The sequence below is a fragment of the Primulina huaijiensis genome, chromosome 11 (assembly GCF_012295235.1).
Source record: "Primulina huaijiensis isolate GDHJ02 chromosome 11, ASM1229523v2, whole genome shotgun sequence".
NCBI classification, from domain to species: Eukaryota; Viridiplantae; Streptophyta; class Magnoliopsida; order Lamiales; family Gesneriaceae; genus Primulina; species Primulina huaijiensis.
In genome coordinates, this window is record NC_133316.1 from 3037487 (window position 1) to 3056607 (window position 19121).

At 30.9% G+C, this 19121-nt stretch overlaps 1 protein-coding gene across 1 annotated transcript; it reads left to right on the plus strand.

Annotated features, from left to right (window-relative positions):
- The first annotated feature begins 16245 nt into the window (after positions 1–16245).
- On the plus strand, positions 16246–17672 carry LOC140988612 (24-methylenesterol C-methyltransferase 2). Its single transcript, XM_073457636.1, has one exon. It carries the CDS (start codon positions 16309–16311, stop codon positions 17398–17400), a length of 1092 nt encoding a protein of 363 aa, XP_073313737.1. The 5' UTR covers positions 16246–16308; the 3' UTR covers positions 17401–17672.
- The last annotated feature ends 1449 nt before the right edge of the window (positions 17673–19121 follow it).

The following is a 19121-nucleotide window of genomic DNA, read 5'->3' on the forward strand; positions in this document are numbered from 1 at the left end:
CAAATCGAAGAGAACGAGCTAAGAGTGGCTATTCAGAAGTTCGACAATGCAAAGATAAAGTTCGGCGAGACTTTGAACCAATTTTTTGAAGGGTTTAGCAGTAGTGTTATTGAACTTATATCACTTGGTAAAGAATACTCTAACCGTGAACTTACTTTGAAGGTAATGAGAGTACTGCTGAGAGAGTGGGATGTAAAGACGGTGGTTATGAAGGAGTTCAAGGACCTCAAAAAACTCGAGCTTAATGAATTATTTGCAGACTTAAATGCATACGAGTTCGAGATGGGGATCCGAACAGAAGATGAGCCATCCACTCCACAACCCACCAAAGCTCTAGCCACCAAAACCCCAACTCTGACCAACAACGAAGAATTTCCATCAGGAAATCTGATGATCAGTTGCAATGAAGCAATGTATTTATTTGCTAAAAAATTTGCCAAATTTTTTAGCAAATGACCAGTCTAAATTCAACTCTTATCTTAAAAATGATTAACGTAATGATAATCATGCTTGTTTTAATTGTGGAAGAAGGGTTATTTCATTGCAGATTGTAATAGGCCCAAGAAAGATGATAAGAAGCTGTATGAGTACAGAAGATCCAAGGATGAAAAGTGATTTCAAGAATAAGAAAGATAAAAAAAAATTAGTTGCTGTCAAGGATAACAAAAGCAAGTGAGGGGACTCAAAATCAGATCCTTCATGCTCAGAGACTTCATCTAGCAAGAGTGATGATGAGAATTAACAATGTCTCATGGCAGATGTTGAGTCGGAGGACACAAATGTTGAGCTGAAACCTTTTGTGGACGCTCCAGACATATGACCAATGATGTCAAGATGTTATTAAAAGTCATTGATTACAAATGACCAATAATTACATTCAGAGACAGCTACATGGGTAAGGCTGTGGGTGAATGTAAGATTATCCATGACAAGTAATTATTAAATATATGTTATTAGTTGAAAATATTTGTGACGATTTGATTATAATTAGAAAATTATGTGATAATAATTATTCTGTTGAGTTTCACAAATCTATTAAATATGCTAATAGAGATATTATGTTAATTGTACTAAAAGAACAAAACACATATAAAATTAGTTGGAATGGTGACAATCTTGATGTTCTTATGTGTTTTGTTGCATTGTACGGTAATAACCTCTAGCTATGGTGGATACAACATGGGGTGAAGTTCTCTCAATAAGTTGGTCATCTTCCAATGAACCACTAAGAAAAAGTGTGAGATCTCATAATGCATAAGTTTTATCATATTACAGTATGTTTTTTTCTTTTATCGAACTATCGCGTTTTGTGACAATTTAATAAATTATTGTAAAAAAAATCGAAAATTAAAAAACAAAAAATTCTCCATGTTGCCCCTCCCCTGAAAGAGACGGGGCAGCTAAAAAAATCTTATTCTTCTCCCCTGCCTCTACACAGGCGAGAGAGTGGAATTGCATGTAATATTGTGTATAATATAATTTATACATACCTATCACATACATATATAATTTATAAAATAATTATTACATTTATATATAATAGTTTAATACATATATTCACATAAATAATATATAATACAATATAATAATGTATATATCCGTATATTTATAAATAGGTATTTGAAAATAAAACAATTAAACATAAAAGGAAAAAAAATCAAACATCTCTATTTATATATATGAGTTTAGAATTGAGTTGATGTATTCATTTTCAAATATGAATTCAAACTATAATTTATTCAAAAAAAATTTAAATTCAAACTCAATCATTAAAGTAGAATGAAAATATAATCTATTAAATATATTTAGATTCTATATAACATGAGCATAAAATATTTAATATAAAAAATATGTGATTTTTTTCTTGATTGAGTCTAACGTTAAGCAAATAAATTATTTAAAAAAAATGTTAATCAACAAATAAAGATATTTCTAGAACGAATAATTGGGTCCATGCATTTAAAAATATCGTTAAAATAATTCTCTAATAGTATTTACATTATAAAATTATGACATGTACCTCAATAACTATAAAGTTGTGGCACAAAAACTCCTGTGATACGGTCTCACGGGTCAATTTTGTGAAACGGATATTCTATATGGGTCATCCACGAAAAAGTATTACTTTTTATGTCAAATATATTAAATTTTATTGTAAATATGAACAAGATTGATCCGTCTCACGAATAAAAATTGTGATACTGTATTATGAAAGACCTACTCAAGTTGTGGATGATTTGAGTCATCGATGACTAAACCTCCATTTATAATCAAAACTATTGACGACAAAAAACGAATGGTTTATAAGAAAAATATTTTCACTTGCATGTAATTTAACAAAAATAATTCATAATATTAAATTTTAGAAAATATAAGATATATCTCAAGAATTAGAAAATCATGGATGATTTCATTAGCGACGATCGAAGTTTATATTTCTCATTAAATCTATTGAAAGAAAAACAATTCATGGATTTTTAATGTAAGTTAAATATATATATATAGAACTTCATACCGACGCATATATTTAAATCACTATTATGAATTATTTTAATTGAAAATATTTTTCTTATAAATCATTTGTTTTTGTCTCGATAGATTTGATGATAAATGGAGATTTGGTCATCGGTGAATCAAATCATAAACTTTATAGTTATTGAGGTATATGTGATAATTTTCTAATTCAAATACTATTAGAGAAATATTTTAATGATATTTTTAAATGCATGGACCTAATTATACGTTTCAAAAATATTTATAATCGTTGATTAACAAATTTTTTTATATTTTATTTGATTAACGTTAGACTCACTCAATAAAAGAAAAATCACATATTTTTTATATTAGATATTTTATGTTCATGTTATATATAGTCTAAAAATATTTAATAGATTAAATTTTCATTCTACTATAATGATTGAGTTTGAATTTAAATTTTTTTAAATAAATTATAGTTTGAATTCATAATTGAAAATAATAAATCAGCTCGAATTTGAACTCATATATATAACTAGAGATGTTTGATTTTTTTTTATCCCTTTTATGTTAATATGTTAAATACCTATTTATAAATACACACGTATAACTATATATTATGAGATATAAATTATTATATTATATATTATTTACGTGTATATACATTAAATTATTATTTANTATATATATAAAATTAGTTGCCCACCGTGAATTTTTTTTCATAATTTTCGATTCTTTTTATAATGATTTGATAAATTTTAAAAAAACATGATAATTTTAAAAAATACGGTAATATGATTAAAAAAAACCATAATAAAAATATGAGACAACCACAAATAGATTTTCAAGTAGGTGGAGAATCACACCCAGTGGAAACAAGGTCAAGGAGAAATTAAATTTATTTGCACCAAACACCTTATAAAAATTCTGTTTTAGAATCAATACATCCATCCTTATGGGGTTATGCTTAATCTTGATGTACTGGATTTCAAAAACAGAGAAGAATTGTAGGAGTAATTTATCAAAGAATTTCCTACAGCCTCGCAAATCGCGATTCCAGTCGACCTTTAGCATAACATCAAAATTTTTTAAAAAAAATAGGCTGATGAAATATAGTAATAGACCATATTTTGTTATCTATTGAATTTCATATTATCTACCTAATATATGTAACTCAGAATTGTTTTTTAGAAATAAGTTTATTGAAATACTAAAAATATTTGGAAAAGTTGCTCAAACAATTTATCCAGAAATAGTCGAATTTCCTTTAATACGAGAAACATATTTTCACATGCAAGACAAACAGATTCTACAAAAGAATCAACATCTTAGACTTAAATCAATAAGACTATATTTTCAATGAGATAGAATAATAAGTCACATGTGAGGAAAAACATCTGTCCTAGAAGCCCAACAGGTACTAAAGCTTTTCGACATTAGGAAAGCTTAGATGTCCAGAAGAGTTGAGAGAAGTTGAAATAATATTTGATATTACAAGAGAAAGAAATCAATTTTTTTGTAATACTATATACTATTTGGAACAACCTATTATATGAACTTACCAAGGAATGATCAATATTAGTGAATTGAAAGTTCATATCAAAGGAATCCCAGGAAAATAATTAGATCAATTGGTTCTAGGGCTAAGTTTCATAAAGAACAAAAATCTTGGAAAAACATCTAGATAATGGAATGGAATTCATGGCAGATGATAGAATATAGAAAATACAATGATCACAAGCACATTCTCGATGTACATAGTAGAGATGTTATGTAAACAATATAAAGTAAAATATTTTGTTGTTTATATTGATTCCAAAGTACGAATATGTACAACAAATAGATTAAGATGACAGAAATATTAACCGGAGGTGTTGGACAAACACCTTGGTACAAAGTTAAAACAACATCGATTTATTTTCATGATATATGAGCATACATTCTTCTAGGAAATTTTTTTTGCAAATGTTTAATTCATATACACGAGAAAATGAGACTAGAATATTAGTGTCAATAACACCATTTGATCACAAAGTCATAGTCCAGATACATAGGGAGACAATTTACAGAAAATTGTCAATCCAGTTTCGCAGCAAGCGTGGCGGTGAAAGAAAACTTCTGAACCCAAAAAAAAAAAGAATTCTAAACAGTTTGGAGAAACAGTACTTCAATTAATAGCATATCAAAATCTCCAATCAGAAGAAATATAATCCATCAAAATAGCTTTACACTAGAAGTATCTAGAGTTCGAATCAAAAGTATCTCTAGAAGATGTCAAGAAAATGATTTACAAAAACTACATTGAAGATCCATCGGCATGGTGGAACAGACCGACTCCAAGCTAATCTTAAAATTAAGGAAGGCAAAGAATATGAATTCGTTAGATGTAAGTCTATCCCAATGAACATAAAAAAGATATGAAGATTATCATCAAAAAACCTTTAAACGTTGGTTTAATCAAAGCAGGAATATCAGCATATAGTAGTCCAGCTTTTCTGATAAGAAATCATGGTGAAATAAAAAGGAATAAACCTAGATTAGTAATTAATTATCAAAAAAATTTAAAAAAATTTTGGAGTTTGATGTGTATTTTATACCCAGTTGAGAACATTTATATGTAACGCCTAAATATTCTGTAAATTCGATTGTAAGTCCAGATTCTATCAAATTCGGGTGAAAGAAGAAAATTGACTGCTTTCTCCACACCACGAAGTCACTATATTTGGGAAGTATTATCAATTAGATTGTTTAATTCACCCCAGATATTTTAAAAAAATAAGTATAATTTATTTAAAATTTATTTAGAATTTATGTTTATTTATATTAATGAAGTTTTAATAATATCTAAAAATATGTTTGAACAAATTTAACATTTAAATATCTTCTATAAGTTGTGTAAAAACGGACTAATTTTATCGAAAAATAAGCCAATCATTGAAACAAGGAAAATTGAATTCACTGAAATAAAAATCGATGAGTCGGGAATAATTATGCAAGAATACATTGTAGAAAAGGTGCGGAATTTTTTTAGAAAAACTCAAAGAGAATAAACATCTTCAAAGTTTTTTATGAGTTGTTAACTTTGTTGGAATGTTCACAAAAAATCTAACAAAACAATGGAAAGTATATTAATCCATTATTAAATATTGATGCAAGATTTCTATGGATAGGAGAACACACAAAAAGATTAAACAAGTTAAAATATAATTGCAGAAATATCCCAGAAATAGCTATTCCTCAAGATGAAGATGATCTGATATTATATACAAATGTCAGTGATCATTTGGGGACATCGGTTCTTACAATGCTCACACTAGAAGGAGTACAACTATGCAGGTATTCCAGTAGACTATTCTCATATGTAGAAGTCATAAGATGACATATCAACGAAAATATATTTTATGCAGTAAAAAAGGCTTTAAAAATGAGACTTTTTAAAAAAGACCATTATTTTTACTTGCAAAGAAATTTACCTCAAAAGTTGATAATACGCAAGTAAAAGGTTTTTTGAAATTTTGAATTGAATATAAACCTGAGAATGCTAGATTATTGAGCTGACAAGCTCTGTGTCAAAATTATATTTTTGATATTGTTATTATTAAATCTCATGAAAATATTCTTGCAGATTTCTTAACAAGATATGGATGGCTCTAATGTCGATGTCATCATGAATATATAGAGGCATTTCAAGGAACACCTTGAAATGCTTCAAATCGAGTTCAATAAGATTACTCTAAATTCAGAAATTGTGAGTAGGCTACAACAAGTTGATAAGAGCATTATCTATGATCGAATAACAGGTTGTTTAAAGGGTTATTCTCAGCTATTGTCTGTATTGCAAAAGCAAGTCCTTCATGTTATTGAGAAGCCAGTGGTTTCCCAAATGCAAAAAATTTTATAGTACATGGCTCTTAACCTGGAGCAGAGGATTCAAGTACCCTTGTCACAAGTACTAAGTATGGATCATATTTAGATGAATCAGTCAAAACAAAAATTGAAACTCCGAATCTTTATATCGAGCCTTCAAGTCAACCCTTCACCTCGGAGATTGAAGAGAGAGATATCAACCTTAGACCTGAAACTGACAAGGGAAAATCTAAGGTTAGTACTAACGAGCTTATAGTTTTTCCATTTTAGGCATATCAACAGAACTAGGAGAAATTGAAAACAAGAAAATGAATTAACTCAGCAACAATCCAAGTTGATGCACTAGGAAAATATATGAGGATATAGACGAAATCAAATTCCTATCCCCAAAGAGGTAAAATCATGGTATGAATTTGGGACTATTGCCTTAATTTATACTACATCACTCAACTTCCTAAAAATCTCAGTATTACTAAAAATGGATACAGGAAGCTGTTAATGAAACATGAGCAAATAATGATTATTCGTCAATATGAGATATTCTGGAGTTCTATTTTTTTAGTACAACATCAGAGTCAGGTGGGAAAGGCTCACATGAAACCTTTCACTTTATCAAGTTGAGAAAACCATACATGAACATTCAGAAGTTCATCAAGGATCCTCCGGAGAATGAAACACATCTTTTTTCATCATTCACTAAAGATGACATCTCCATTAGACGAGCATGATGATTACCAGTTTGTCTCATGGAGATGGATAAAGTCAATTTTTATTTAAGTTTTATCAAAATTTTGTAAAAAGATATTTTTTGTTAAATACCATGAAAGAAAAAACTTCAAGCTTTGCGGAATAAATATTTGAAAAGAAATTTTTTGTGGAACTACTAGCTACCGCGGAAGAATAAAGAAACTCGTCGAAATTCTATAATATGGATCATATGAAAAGATGGTCAGAATGAATATATCCAAAATGTCCAAACCAGAAAGGGCCAGAAGCAAAAGAACAATACATGTGATCTAATCACTCCATTAGTGGATGATGAGTTACTCAACCACTACAATATGATAAACCACTAACTAGAGGTACACTAACTAGAAGATGTCGGCTACAACTGGCAATGCAATTCACAAGTTTGAAATCCGAATTTCAAATCCACCAAGACTTCTATATATATCGGTACAGAAGGAAGATGAAGATATCATTCAACCTCTTCATTTTTCATTCAAAATAAAATTTTTAATATTATGTGTGTTGTAATTCCAGTTACTATAAGAAGCTAAACAAATTTCTCTTTCTCTACAGGGTTCCTATGTAATAATATGTTGTATTTTTTAATAAAATAACCAACGCTCACGGCCTCTCTCATGTATTATTTACAAAATTAAACTTCTTTACTATACAACATAAGGTAGGAAACGATAAAGAGTTGTGTTAAGTGGTTTTTAAGGGATCTACATCAGGAACCATCTGCTACGACTACGTGGTTAGGCTGTGAGGAGCAGCCTGTAAAACTTGGTGGATACAACCCAACGGCATTCCGATCAAGGAGGTAAAATGTTTGATTTATTATGCGGAAGTCTGATGGGCTATTAAAAAAACCCTAATTCATGGTATATATGCTGGAAACCTTGTGTAACCTTATGCATTTTGGCAGACAACGCCACGTATCGAAAAAAAGGGTTCAAGATGATTTTGCAAAGTCTTAAATATAGTAGAGAGCTTAAGTTAATTTTTGATGAACAAGGGACTAGATTCCAAATGGAACTAGGGTTTGAGGATTTATATGAAATTTGTCCTTATTTTAATATAGATTTTAATTTTACATAAAATCTTGGCAACAAAATATTTTTATGCAGCGATACTAACAATTATGGTAAACGTTGAATGAAAAGAGTGTAATCGAATAACTTTTTAAATCCCATAAAAAAGAAAAAGAAAACGAAAATTGTTTAACACCTCAAAAGTCAAAACCAAGTAAATAAAAAAGAAAAAAGACTGCGGGGCTTTTGTATAATATTACCAGCTGATTTTTATTTATTTATTTTTTTGTCCTGAAATATATTTTTTTGTCTGAATTATTATTATTATTATTGTTGTTGTTGTTGTTGTTGTTGTTGTTTAACTTGAGTCAGATAATAGTTGATTATTTAATTTTTTCTCAAAATCCCTATAGTTTAAAATAATTAGAAATTCAACAAATTTAGTAATATTAAAAAATAATTTATAATATGGCTAACATATAACTAGTTTAATTATTATTACTCGTTTTTTAATTATTATTATTAATTATTTTATATTACTGTATTTAACAGTAATATTATAATTCTTACTAAACTTTAGTTAACTCGATTTTCTTGTTTGCATCTTGGAACTAGTTTGGTTACTGTAAAACTGGATCGATTGGCTACAATGGGCCTAAAATTGGATCTATTGGTTGTAATGGGCCCATTTTATTCCAGTGGGCCAAGACAGGACATTTGAATGAGTGGGATCAATCCCCAAATTTCATAAATTCTTACCTATATTATTTCATTTTATTATTTGAATAATTTTATTAAATCTTTTTATAACTCATAATGTAAAATAATTTAAACGTATTTTGTAAAATTTATAGGATGTGATTAATTGTAATAATGAAATGTAATTATTCAGTATATTTATTTTCGTATTTTGTAAAATTTATTGGATGTGATTTTTAATAATGAAATGTAATTATTCAGTATATTTATTTTATTTAATAAGTATCACAAATGAAAAATGAATTGCTATTCGTTATCGTCCCTTCTCATTTATTATCAAACAAAGAATCCAAAGATCTAATTTAAAAGATTCTTAGAGTTTTCGGGTTAACTCGAGTTCGGGTTAGGTTCGAGTTGAACAATTTTTGAATAGTATTATTGCTAAACTCAATTCAACCCAACCAACTCACCCGAATGAACACATGGACCGTTCAGGATCTATACTAGCAAATGTGAGTTGTGGGTTGATCTTAAATCAGATATTGATATGCTTCTTTGTTAATAATTAATAGAGGAAAATGTGACCATTAATCAGTATGGAAACAGGTCATATGCCTAGAAGCCCTCCACCACACGCCTATTTAATCTTAATCTTAATCTTAATTAATAAAATGTGTGGGCATTCAATTATACAGTGGCCATGGCGTAATAGACCCACAAATTTTGGTGAACACATAATTCTAACTTTTGATTAATATAGAAACAATTGTAATTTCACGTGTCACTCTCGTTGATAAATAAAACATACTAGTAAAGTTTTATGCGACATATTATATTTAAAATTATGACATAAATTTATGAATTTTTGGAATCGATAAATTTTTATTGAGTTTATTATATATAAATTTGTAAGACACGAAAATTAAAACAAGAAATATATGTGTATATTGTTGAAATTAATTATATCACAGATATACAACTTTAAAGCTTCGATATAATCAAATTATCTATATGATTATACTTTCAAGGTACAAAATGTTAATTTTTTGGGGTCAATATAGGTACTTGAAATTATTTATGATAAAATTTTTTTTTTTTGAGTTTACATTTATAATTCTTGGATACTAAATTAGCACGACAATTTTTTGGTTCTGAAAAAAATGTTTTGTAGAACTAAAATTACAAATGTGAGTATAATCACATACTTACAAATTAATAGTATCAATCGACTCAAATTGAATATATGAACTATGATTTTTGAGTCTCTAAGTTTATGATTCTGAAATGAAAAATATGTGACATCAGAGAGTTGAAACTAAGATTTTCTGACGCGAATACCGACTCTTTTGTACTTGACACTAAGTTTTTGTTTTGTTTTACCGTGAGTTGAGATAGGTCCATGCGATTGATTTAAAAGAGTGGCTAGCTTCAAACTTTGTTCTAGCTCGGGTTGGTGAGTTGTAATATCAACTAGCGTGTGTTTGCTTGGGATGTTAGGGAGGAATTGTCATCTAGTATGCTTCTAGGAGATTATAATGTTGAACTCAAATCTTGTGCTGTGGATGAAAATAGATGATCACTTACAAATATGAGTGAGCATAACAAAATTTGTTAAAATCAAACCGAATTTTTTGTATTGTTTCTTGTATGAGTGCTAAGAAATATTGATAATTCAAATTGAAAAATATGTGAAAGTTGTATGTTTGGGTTGTTTCTTGAAGCTGAATATGTATCTATAAATAGTCGAAAGCTTTCAATAGTGGGATAAATCTTTTCAACAATCACTTGTATCAGTTTCTGACGAAATGATCTTGTTGCTTTCAAATTATGTACATATCATTAAATGCTTGTTTAGTATTTCTTTGTTTTTGCAACGTATAGATCCCAATTTTCTGTTTGATTTTGGACATTTTAAGAAATTTTGTGTCGAATCGGTAGTTTGTAGGATAATGTTCCATATGCTATAACTGAGAGTGTTCAGAACAGTTGGAAATAAAGTGTTCACTTTGATTTGCACATATTCTAACTGGCGATTGGATAGTAATGATTTTTATTTAATGCAGGACGATCAGAAAATGAATGATTTTCAACTGATGAAAAATAAAGTTGTTTGAATGGCTGTAATTCATCAGCGGCCGGAAACCTAACAATACAAAGAAATATAGCAGTTGGTTTCATGTAATAGCTCTACGTTATTATTTTATTAATCATCAAAGCTTATGACAAAAGAAATATTCTAGCCAATCTAATTATGTTTTATTTCAGTCTCAAAATCACAATCTCCACGTTCACCAACGTACACAAAAGATATGTAGAAACTTAAAAAATGTTCAAAAATTTATTTATACAAAAGTAATTTTAATTTTAGAAATAAATCAATTTTGAAATAAAAATTACACATTTGCAAAAGCTAAAAAATGATGAAAAAAAAAAATCAAACTAGCTTTATTATAGATATAGAAATTAAGATCAAGAAACCAGTGGGGCATGTGGAATGGATATCATAAAACTTTATTTTCGAAAATGGAATCCCACAACGTTAACGCCTAAATTTAATATTCATTCGACAGCTATTATTGATGATTGATTGTACAAGTTATTTATTAACATTTATTTATATTTATTATATCTAAAAACACCATCATATAATTGATATTTTGGACATCCATTTTGTAATTTGAAATTGAATAAGATTTTTTTTGGAACTTATCTATACTATATTATTAAACTTGAGCAACTCGTATTAACTAATTTTTGTATTTCAATATAACATCAAAGTTTCTTGACGGTTTTATATTTCATAATATTTGTTAGCTAACTTTTTTGTTGTGAGTTTATTAGTAATTTTTGTACATCCCTCTAACTTTTTTCGATTTTTCTCTTACTTATCTCTAATTTATCTAAAATTTTAAATTATCTCAATAAATCTTATATAATTTATAAGTATCATATCCTGATAAAATAATATATATATTTTTTATACAAAAATTTTCAGACACAAAAAAATTCAAGAAACACTAGTTTTTATAATTAATACAAAAGTCCTGGTTCACACGATCTCAGGACATATATGCATAAATCTTCTATTTTTATTACATTCTTATATCCTACAAGATATTTATTACTTAGGTAAATTTGTAAACAGCAGACAGATTCAAACACAAAAGAATTTTGTGGGATTGATACATTATATTTTGTTGGAAATTTGAATCAAATTTGGAGTTTGAATGTAAGTTATGACTCATGAATATGATAGTGTTGAGTTAGTTGTGGCTCACGATTGTAAAAACGTTTTTTTAATGCTCACGTTCGGGATTTATAAGCTTCAAAGAAGCAGTGAATTCATCTGAGGGGTCTCAATGGAAAGATGCTATCAAATCCGAAATAGAATCCATTTTATAAAACCATACACGAAAATTAATGGATCTTCCTCCGAAAGCAAACCACTAGGCTGCAAATGGATTTTCAAACGAAAAATGAAATCAGATGGAATCATAGATAAGTATAAAGCCAGATTGGTAATCAAGGGTTGTCATCAACGTGAATGGCTTGATTACTTTGATACTTATTCTCATGTAACGAGAATAACCTCTATTCGTGTGATACTTGTAATTGCCGCTTTGCGGAATCTTGAAGTACACCAAATATAATTAAAGACAACTTTCTGCATGAAGATTTAGAAGATGAAATTTACATGGAATAATCTTGAGGGATTTTCTGGGATTGAGTAGGAAAATAAGGTTTGAAAACTTGTGAAATCTCTATATGGCTTAAAAGAAACGCCAAAGCAATGTTATGAAACATTTGATAAAGCCATGATGCAAAATGGATTTAAATTCGGTGACTGCGACAAATGTTTATACGTAAAGAACACTAAAAGTGGTTATGTCATTTTATGTCTTTACGTACATGACATACTTATCATTGGTGGCAATGATAAAATGATTAAATTCACCAAGAAGTTGTTGAACTCAAGATTCGACATGAAAAATTTGGGCTTAGCCGATGTGATCCTTGAAATTAAAATTTATAGAACATCAGAATGACTAGTTCTAAGTCAGTCACATTATGTAGACAAAATCTTTGAGAAATTCAATAAAGATGACTCTGCATTGGCTAGAACCTCGATAGATAAAAGTTAATATCTATCAAATAATCGAGGGGATAGTATCTCTCAATTAGAATACTCTCGAGTCATTGAGAGTATAATGTACTTAATGAGTTGTATAAGACCAGAATTAGCTTATGCAGTAAGCAAATTGAGTAGATTCACGAGTAATCCAGATGTTTAACAGTATAAAGCAATTATCAGATTGCTAAAATACTTAAGGTACACTCGTGATCATGAAATACATTATACCATATATCCCGTTGTTATTGAAAGATACTGTGATACAAACTGGATATTTGATATGAAAAACTCAAAATCTACAAGTGGATTTGTATTCATTTTAGAAGGTGCAGCTTTTGTGAAAATATTTTTAACAAACTGTAATAGTCAGATACGCGATGGAATCTGAGTTTATAGCTCTTGAAAAATGTACTCAAAGAGGATGAATGACTGCGTCAATTCTTTGAAGATGTTCCAAGATGGGAAAAACTTTTGCGACTATATGTATAAATTGTGATAACCAATATCTGATTGGAATGACACAAAATAATATGTATAATGATAAGTTTAGACATATACGTCACAGACACAATATCATTAGATAACTATTCTCAACTGGAACTATCTCTATTGACTATGTAAATTCAAAGTATAATATAGCGAATCCGTAAAGCAAAAGATTAAACAAAGAGTTAGTTGCAAAATTGTCTAGGAAATATGGATTAAGCCTATAGAATAAATTGGTGAGATGGAAAACCCAACCTATGCTGACTGGAGATCTCAAAAACTAGGTTCAATGGGACAACCTAATCGCACTGATTTGGCCGATCATTGTGGTGGTTATCCCTTTCTCATTCCTATTATGAAACAGTGAATGACGAGGATAAGCATACGACTTTAAATTATTCTCATAAAATCAATAAAGAATCCTAAGTGAGAGAAGTGGGGCCACTTCGAAGAAATTGTTAGGCTCAATTCTAGACCTCCTCACATAACAGGTGTGTGTTCATGGCCAAAACGAACATGATCATGAGAACTGAATAATATCAGAGAGAGTCATGTGTGAAATATATCTTAATTTACATAAAAGGCAAAACAATTAAAGGTCATCGTATCTACTGGTCTGTTAGTAACACAAATATATTTTATAAGGGAAAGTTCAAAGGGTAGCACCTACCTAACCTATGCAGGATTCAACTATATAACTTTATCACCAAGATCTATATCAATTTTCATTAATGTGAGAGATTGTTGGAAATTTGAATCAAATTTGGAGTTTGAATGAAAGTTATGACTTATGAATGTGAGAGTGTCTTTTGGCTCTCCACATTCTTGAGTTACATGCGGCTCATGATTGTAGAAATATTTTTTGACTTTCCACATTCTTGAGTTAATTGAAACTTTTGGCTCTTTATATTTTTGAGTTAATTGAAACATGACTTTTGGTGTGCATTTTGGAGTTTATAAATAGTGTGTTTATTTTCTCATTCCATATACAAAAAAAAATTATTTTTACAAAAAATCAAGATCTCTCTCAAAAATTTTCTTGTATTTCATATTGTTAGCTTTTCATTTGGCCTCCATTAAATTTTGGTGATAAAGTGAAAGTACGTTTTCAGTTCGTCGGTGTATGTAAAACCTCGTTAACGATCTTTCTACTGGAAATTAAAATCATTTGTTTTACTTTTTTTCTGGATTATTTAACCATTGTACGTAATTTAAATATTAAAATTTATATACTATTTGNTATATATATATATATATATATATATATAAAACGTAGCAGTGGTCCATTTCTTTGGAAAGAAAAGAAGCTACTTCATGCTATCTTTGCTTTCAAAATAATTAGGAGTGATTTGCTCGTGATAAGGAATAGTTTTGATATGGTATTTTGGGGAATTTCATGAAATTGACTTGAGGGTGTAAACATGAGTTTGGTTTTAAATTATTGATAAACTGATAAATACTAATTTAGGATCTAATTAGCATACAATTGCGTATCTATGAATTTATATTAAATTAGATTAAAATATTGGACATTTGGACTTTTACATATATTTATAAACAATACTAAATGTTTAGGGATTGTGTCGTGTCAAGATTTATTTATTGAAAATTGGAAGCTAGAAATTAGAAAAAGTGGATTCTAAGCATACAATAAAGAATACGTTAAGATGGTAATAAAATCGGAATAACTTTGATGTGGATGTTTTTATGTTATGTTATGTCTATCATATGAGCTATTTCTTAGCCCATGCGGGTCGACGTGCTGCATATCGGGGATGCACGTGAACCACCTCTTGTTTCCTTATAGTCAATGTGGTGCATGATAGAAATTTTGATCAGGATTCTATTATTATGTTTTGTACGAATTCTGGCATCCTATCCGCATTTGTACTTATCATTTATTGTTGTGAAGTCTTTTGACGATATCATTGAGGTCGATTTACTAGCTAGATACAAGAGTATACTGAATAATTTGTTCTTAAGTAATAATCCAGTTGATGAAGATGAATACATAGAATATATAAGAGAGATTGTCAAAAAGACTACAATTTGATACGTCAATTCGCAAGGGCTTGGAAATGCGATTATAATTTTCTTTTGTAAACTTCAATTAATGATATTTGATATTTAATCTTTTAAACAAAGTTTTCATTCGGAAATTAACAAAAATAGATTGGCTGGCAATTATATTTTTTAACAACTCGACTGGCTTGATTAATTATGATGATACAAAGAAAATTTCAAATTTTGATTGGCTGATGGCATCATCAAGACATTCAAGTTTAGTATAATTAATATAAAATATAAAATTTTAATTAATTTTGTTATTATCTAAATCTATCTATCCAGCCATGGTTTTGTTCGTTATACTCTTATGAATAATAATTAGTATATGTTACGTTTGTTCAGTAAATAAATCATGAATATTCATTCAACCGTAATATATGAATGAGTAACTATTATTCATCACTCTGTAGGTTCTGTCGATGAGATCTGAGCCCTTGATTTTAAAGAATTAGTGGACCTCACATATGAATTGGTGAACCCCACATAAATATGGTTAAAATTGGACTTTTGATCATCTCATGAGGCAGTGTCTGCATAAAATAGGGTGAAATATTCTCACTCTGTACATATGTTACGTATTACGTAGATTATCACACCAATGGTATGTGTAGCATTTACCGAGTATCAAGGAAGACTATGATTTTCCTGGCTGACGTGTCGTCAGGTGATTGAGTTGAATAGCACCGGTGCAATGCACAGCGCGCACATAATAGGAACTCGACTATCCTCCTGCTGAATAAAGCCTCACTCCACCTTTGCTGCTCATTTTGCAAAGTTGTTCACTTTTTCTCAGTTCTCCCCAAACCTTTTTTGCCGTCTTGAATGGATTCTCTCTCTCTATTCTGCACCGTCTCTCTCGTAGCCGGCGGATTGTACTGGTTCTTATGCATTCTCGGCTCGGCGGAGCAGAAAGGCAAGCGCGCCGTGCACCTCTCCGGCGGCTCCATTGCCAAGGAAAAAGTCCAGGACAATTACAAGCAGTACTGGTCTTTTTTCCGCCGACCTAAAGAGATCGAGATGGCTGAAAAGGTTCCAGCTTTTGTGGACACCTTCTACAATCTCGTCACGGATATCTACGAATGGGGTTGGGGGCAGTCTTTCCACTTTTCGCCTTCGATTCCTGGTAAATCACACCGCGAAGCTACCCGTGTTCACGAGGAGATGGCGGTGGATCTATTGAATGTCAATCCCGGAGCCAGGATTCTCGACGCGGGTTGCGGAGTCGGTGGCCCGATGCGTGCGATTGCGAGTCACTCCAGGGCGAATGTTGTGGGTATCACCATAAATGAGTACCAGGTGAACCGTGCCCGGATGCATAACAAAAAGGCTGGTCTTGACAAGCTGTGTGAGGTGGTGTGCGGGAATTTCCTCCAGATGCCCTTCGATGAGAACAGCTTCGACGGGGCTTACTCCATTGAAGCTACTTGTCATGCACCGAAACTCGAAGAGGTGTACAGCGAGATCTACAGGGTTTTGAAACCCGGATCCTTGTATGTCTCCTATGAATGGGTCACCACAGAGTTATACCACGGAGACGACCCGGAACACGTGGAGGTCATCCAAGGGATCGAGAGGGGAGACGCGTTACCGGGTCTAAGGAGTTACAAGGATATAGCGGAAGTAGCGAAAAGGGTGGGTTTTGAAGTGATTAAGGAGAAGGATTTAGCGAAGCCGCCGTCTAATCCATGGTGGACCCGGCTCAAAATGGGTCGGATTGCGTACTGGAGGAACCATATTCTAGTTACCGTGCTTGCCTGGATTGGGATTGCGCCCAAAGGTGTGGTGGATGTGCACGAGATGCTGTTTGTTACCGCTGATTACCTTACTCGAGGTGGAGAGGCAGGGATTTTCACTCCGATGCATATGATTCTCTGCAGAAAGCCCGAGATTAAGCCCGGTTCCAGTTCGGATTAGGAGATATTGTAATGAAATTCGACCAAGATTACTCGTCCCGGACCAATTTGTTGCTGTTGGTGTTTCTTTTATATGCCATTACCGTTTAATTATCTTGTTTCTCATGGGACTTCAAATTTAACAGCTTTATGGATTTCTCGAGTATTTTGTTTGCTTTTATAGATAATCAAGTCTGCTTTTCTCTGATTTTTTCTCAAAGTTGGAATCTTGGACTATATTATTGCCTTTGGATTGCCTTAATTATCTTATTTAAGAAAATGCTTTGAAATTCATCTATTTTTATGTCCTATAGCTTGTGCCAACGGGAATAATGTAACCTGTTGACTGATTCCAATAGCCTAAGCTATTTGAAATTGATTGCTTACATTCACTTGTTTCTGTGCATATGTTTGTGAGTTGTATGTTTGTGAGTTTCGTTTTCTTAGTTTATATTATACACTAGCTTTTGACTGTTTGTAGATTGTCTTTTAGTTTGATACAAATAAGCTATTGCGTGGACATGGCATGTGCCATAGTTAGCCGAATGACTCAGTATCTTTCAATTGGAAGATTCTTGGAGGGTCATTTGTGGTCCTTAGTACTCTGAATTTTTAAGACAGCCTGTAATACTAAGATGAAACGTAACTATTCTTGTTGTCTTGTTCGTGTGCTGCAAGCTGTTATTGTGTAGATTGTCATTTAAAATGATATTCCCACGCAAATTGATGTTTTTAAGTATCTGTGATAGTTTAAGAACTTTTTTGTTGATTAACTTCACACTCGTAGTTGAAATATGAGGTTTTTTTTGGATCACTGGTAAAGATCTGAACATTTTGAGATATGGGATGTGTAAATATTGAATGATTATTGGCAGTATATATTTGTCATTAGTGTTATTGAATTACATTCAAAGCAAAATTTATTGAAACGTGATCCTGTATCCACAGATTTAGCTTACCTTCTTTCATGGTAGATAGATAACTTCTATGAATTTTCAGTCAAGAAAATGGACTTGTGTCTGAGTTTGAGAGGTGGGACAAGTGCATGTATTTGGATATAATTTATTTGCTATTGAATCTTTATTTTCGAGTAAAATATACCAATATGTCAAGATTGGTGTCATGTGGCATGCTTTTGACTGTTGATCAATAAGAGTTTTAGCAGATCTCTGTGCATTTTATTTGTTTTAAAGTTGCAGTATCTGTGTGGATTCATCGAACAAGCATCATCAATACTGCTATAAATTGTTGTACTATTAAAGTAAGCTTCCATGCGTGAGTTGTTCCTCTAATTATACACACATTCCATGCCAGTTGTCCAGGACTTTTATCTTTGGACAATGTTTTATGCAATTTTGTGAAACAATCATATGATTTTCTTTCATAAGTATAAAAACTTTCAAACAAGTGCTACAGAATTTGTCTTGGAAGACCATGAGTCGGGGTTGATGCGACTCTATAAACGTTCTTGTGAGTTTGTACAGATCATGACTGCGGCGATCTCCTTGCGAGTTGCTAAAGTTAGTGTGGGGATTTATGATAAAACCATTAGCAAAGTGATGGGAGTAATATACACATGCCAAACGAACAGTGAGTACTCATCATCGTGATTCAATCCAGTTTAGGATCTCACTATAAATCTGGGTTTGTTTTCTGGGTTTAGGTCCCCCACCTTAGGCCTCAAGAGCTACTTGGGATTCATGCTATTTGAGAGCCAAACCAGTTCAATATTGAAAGTATTTA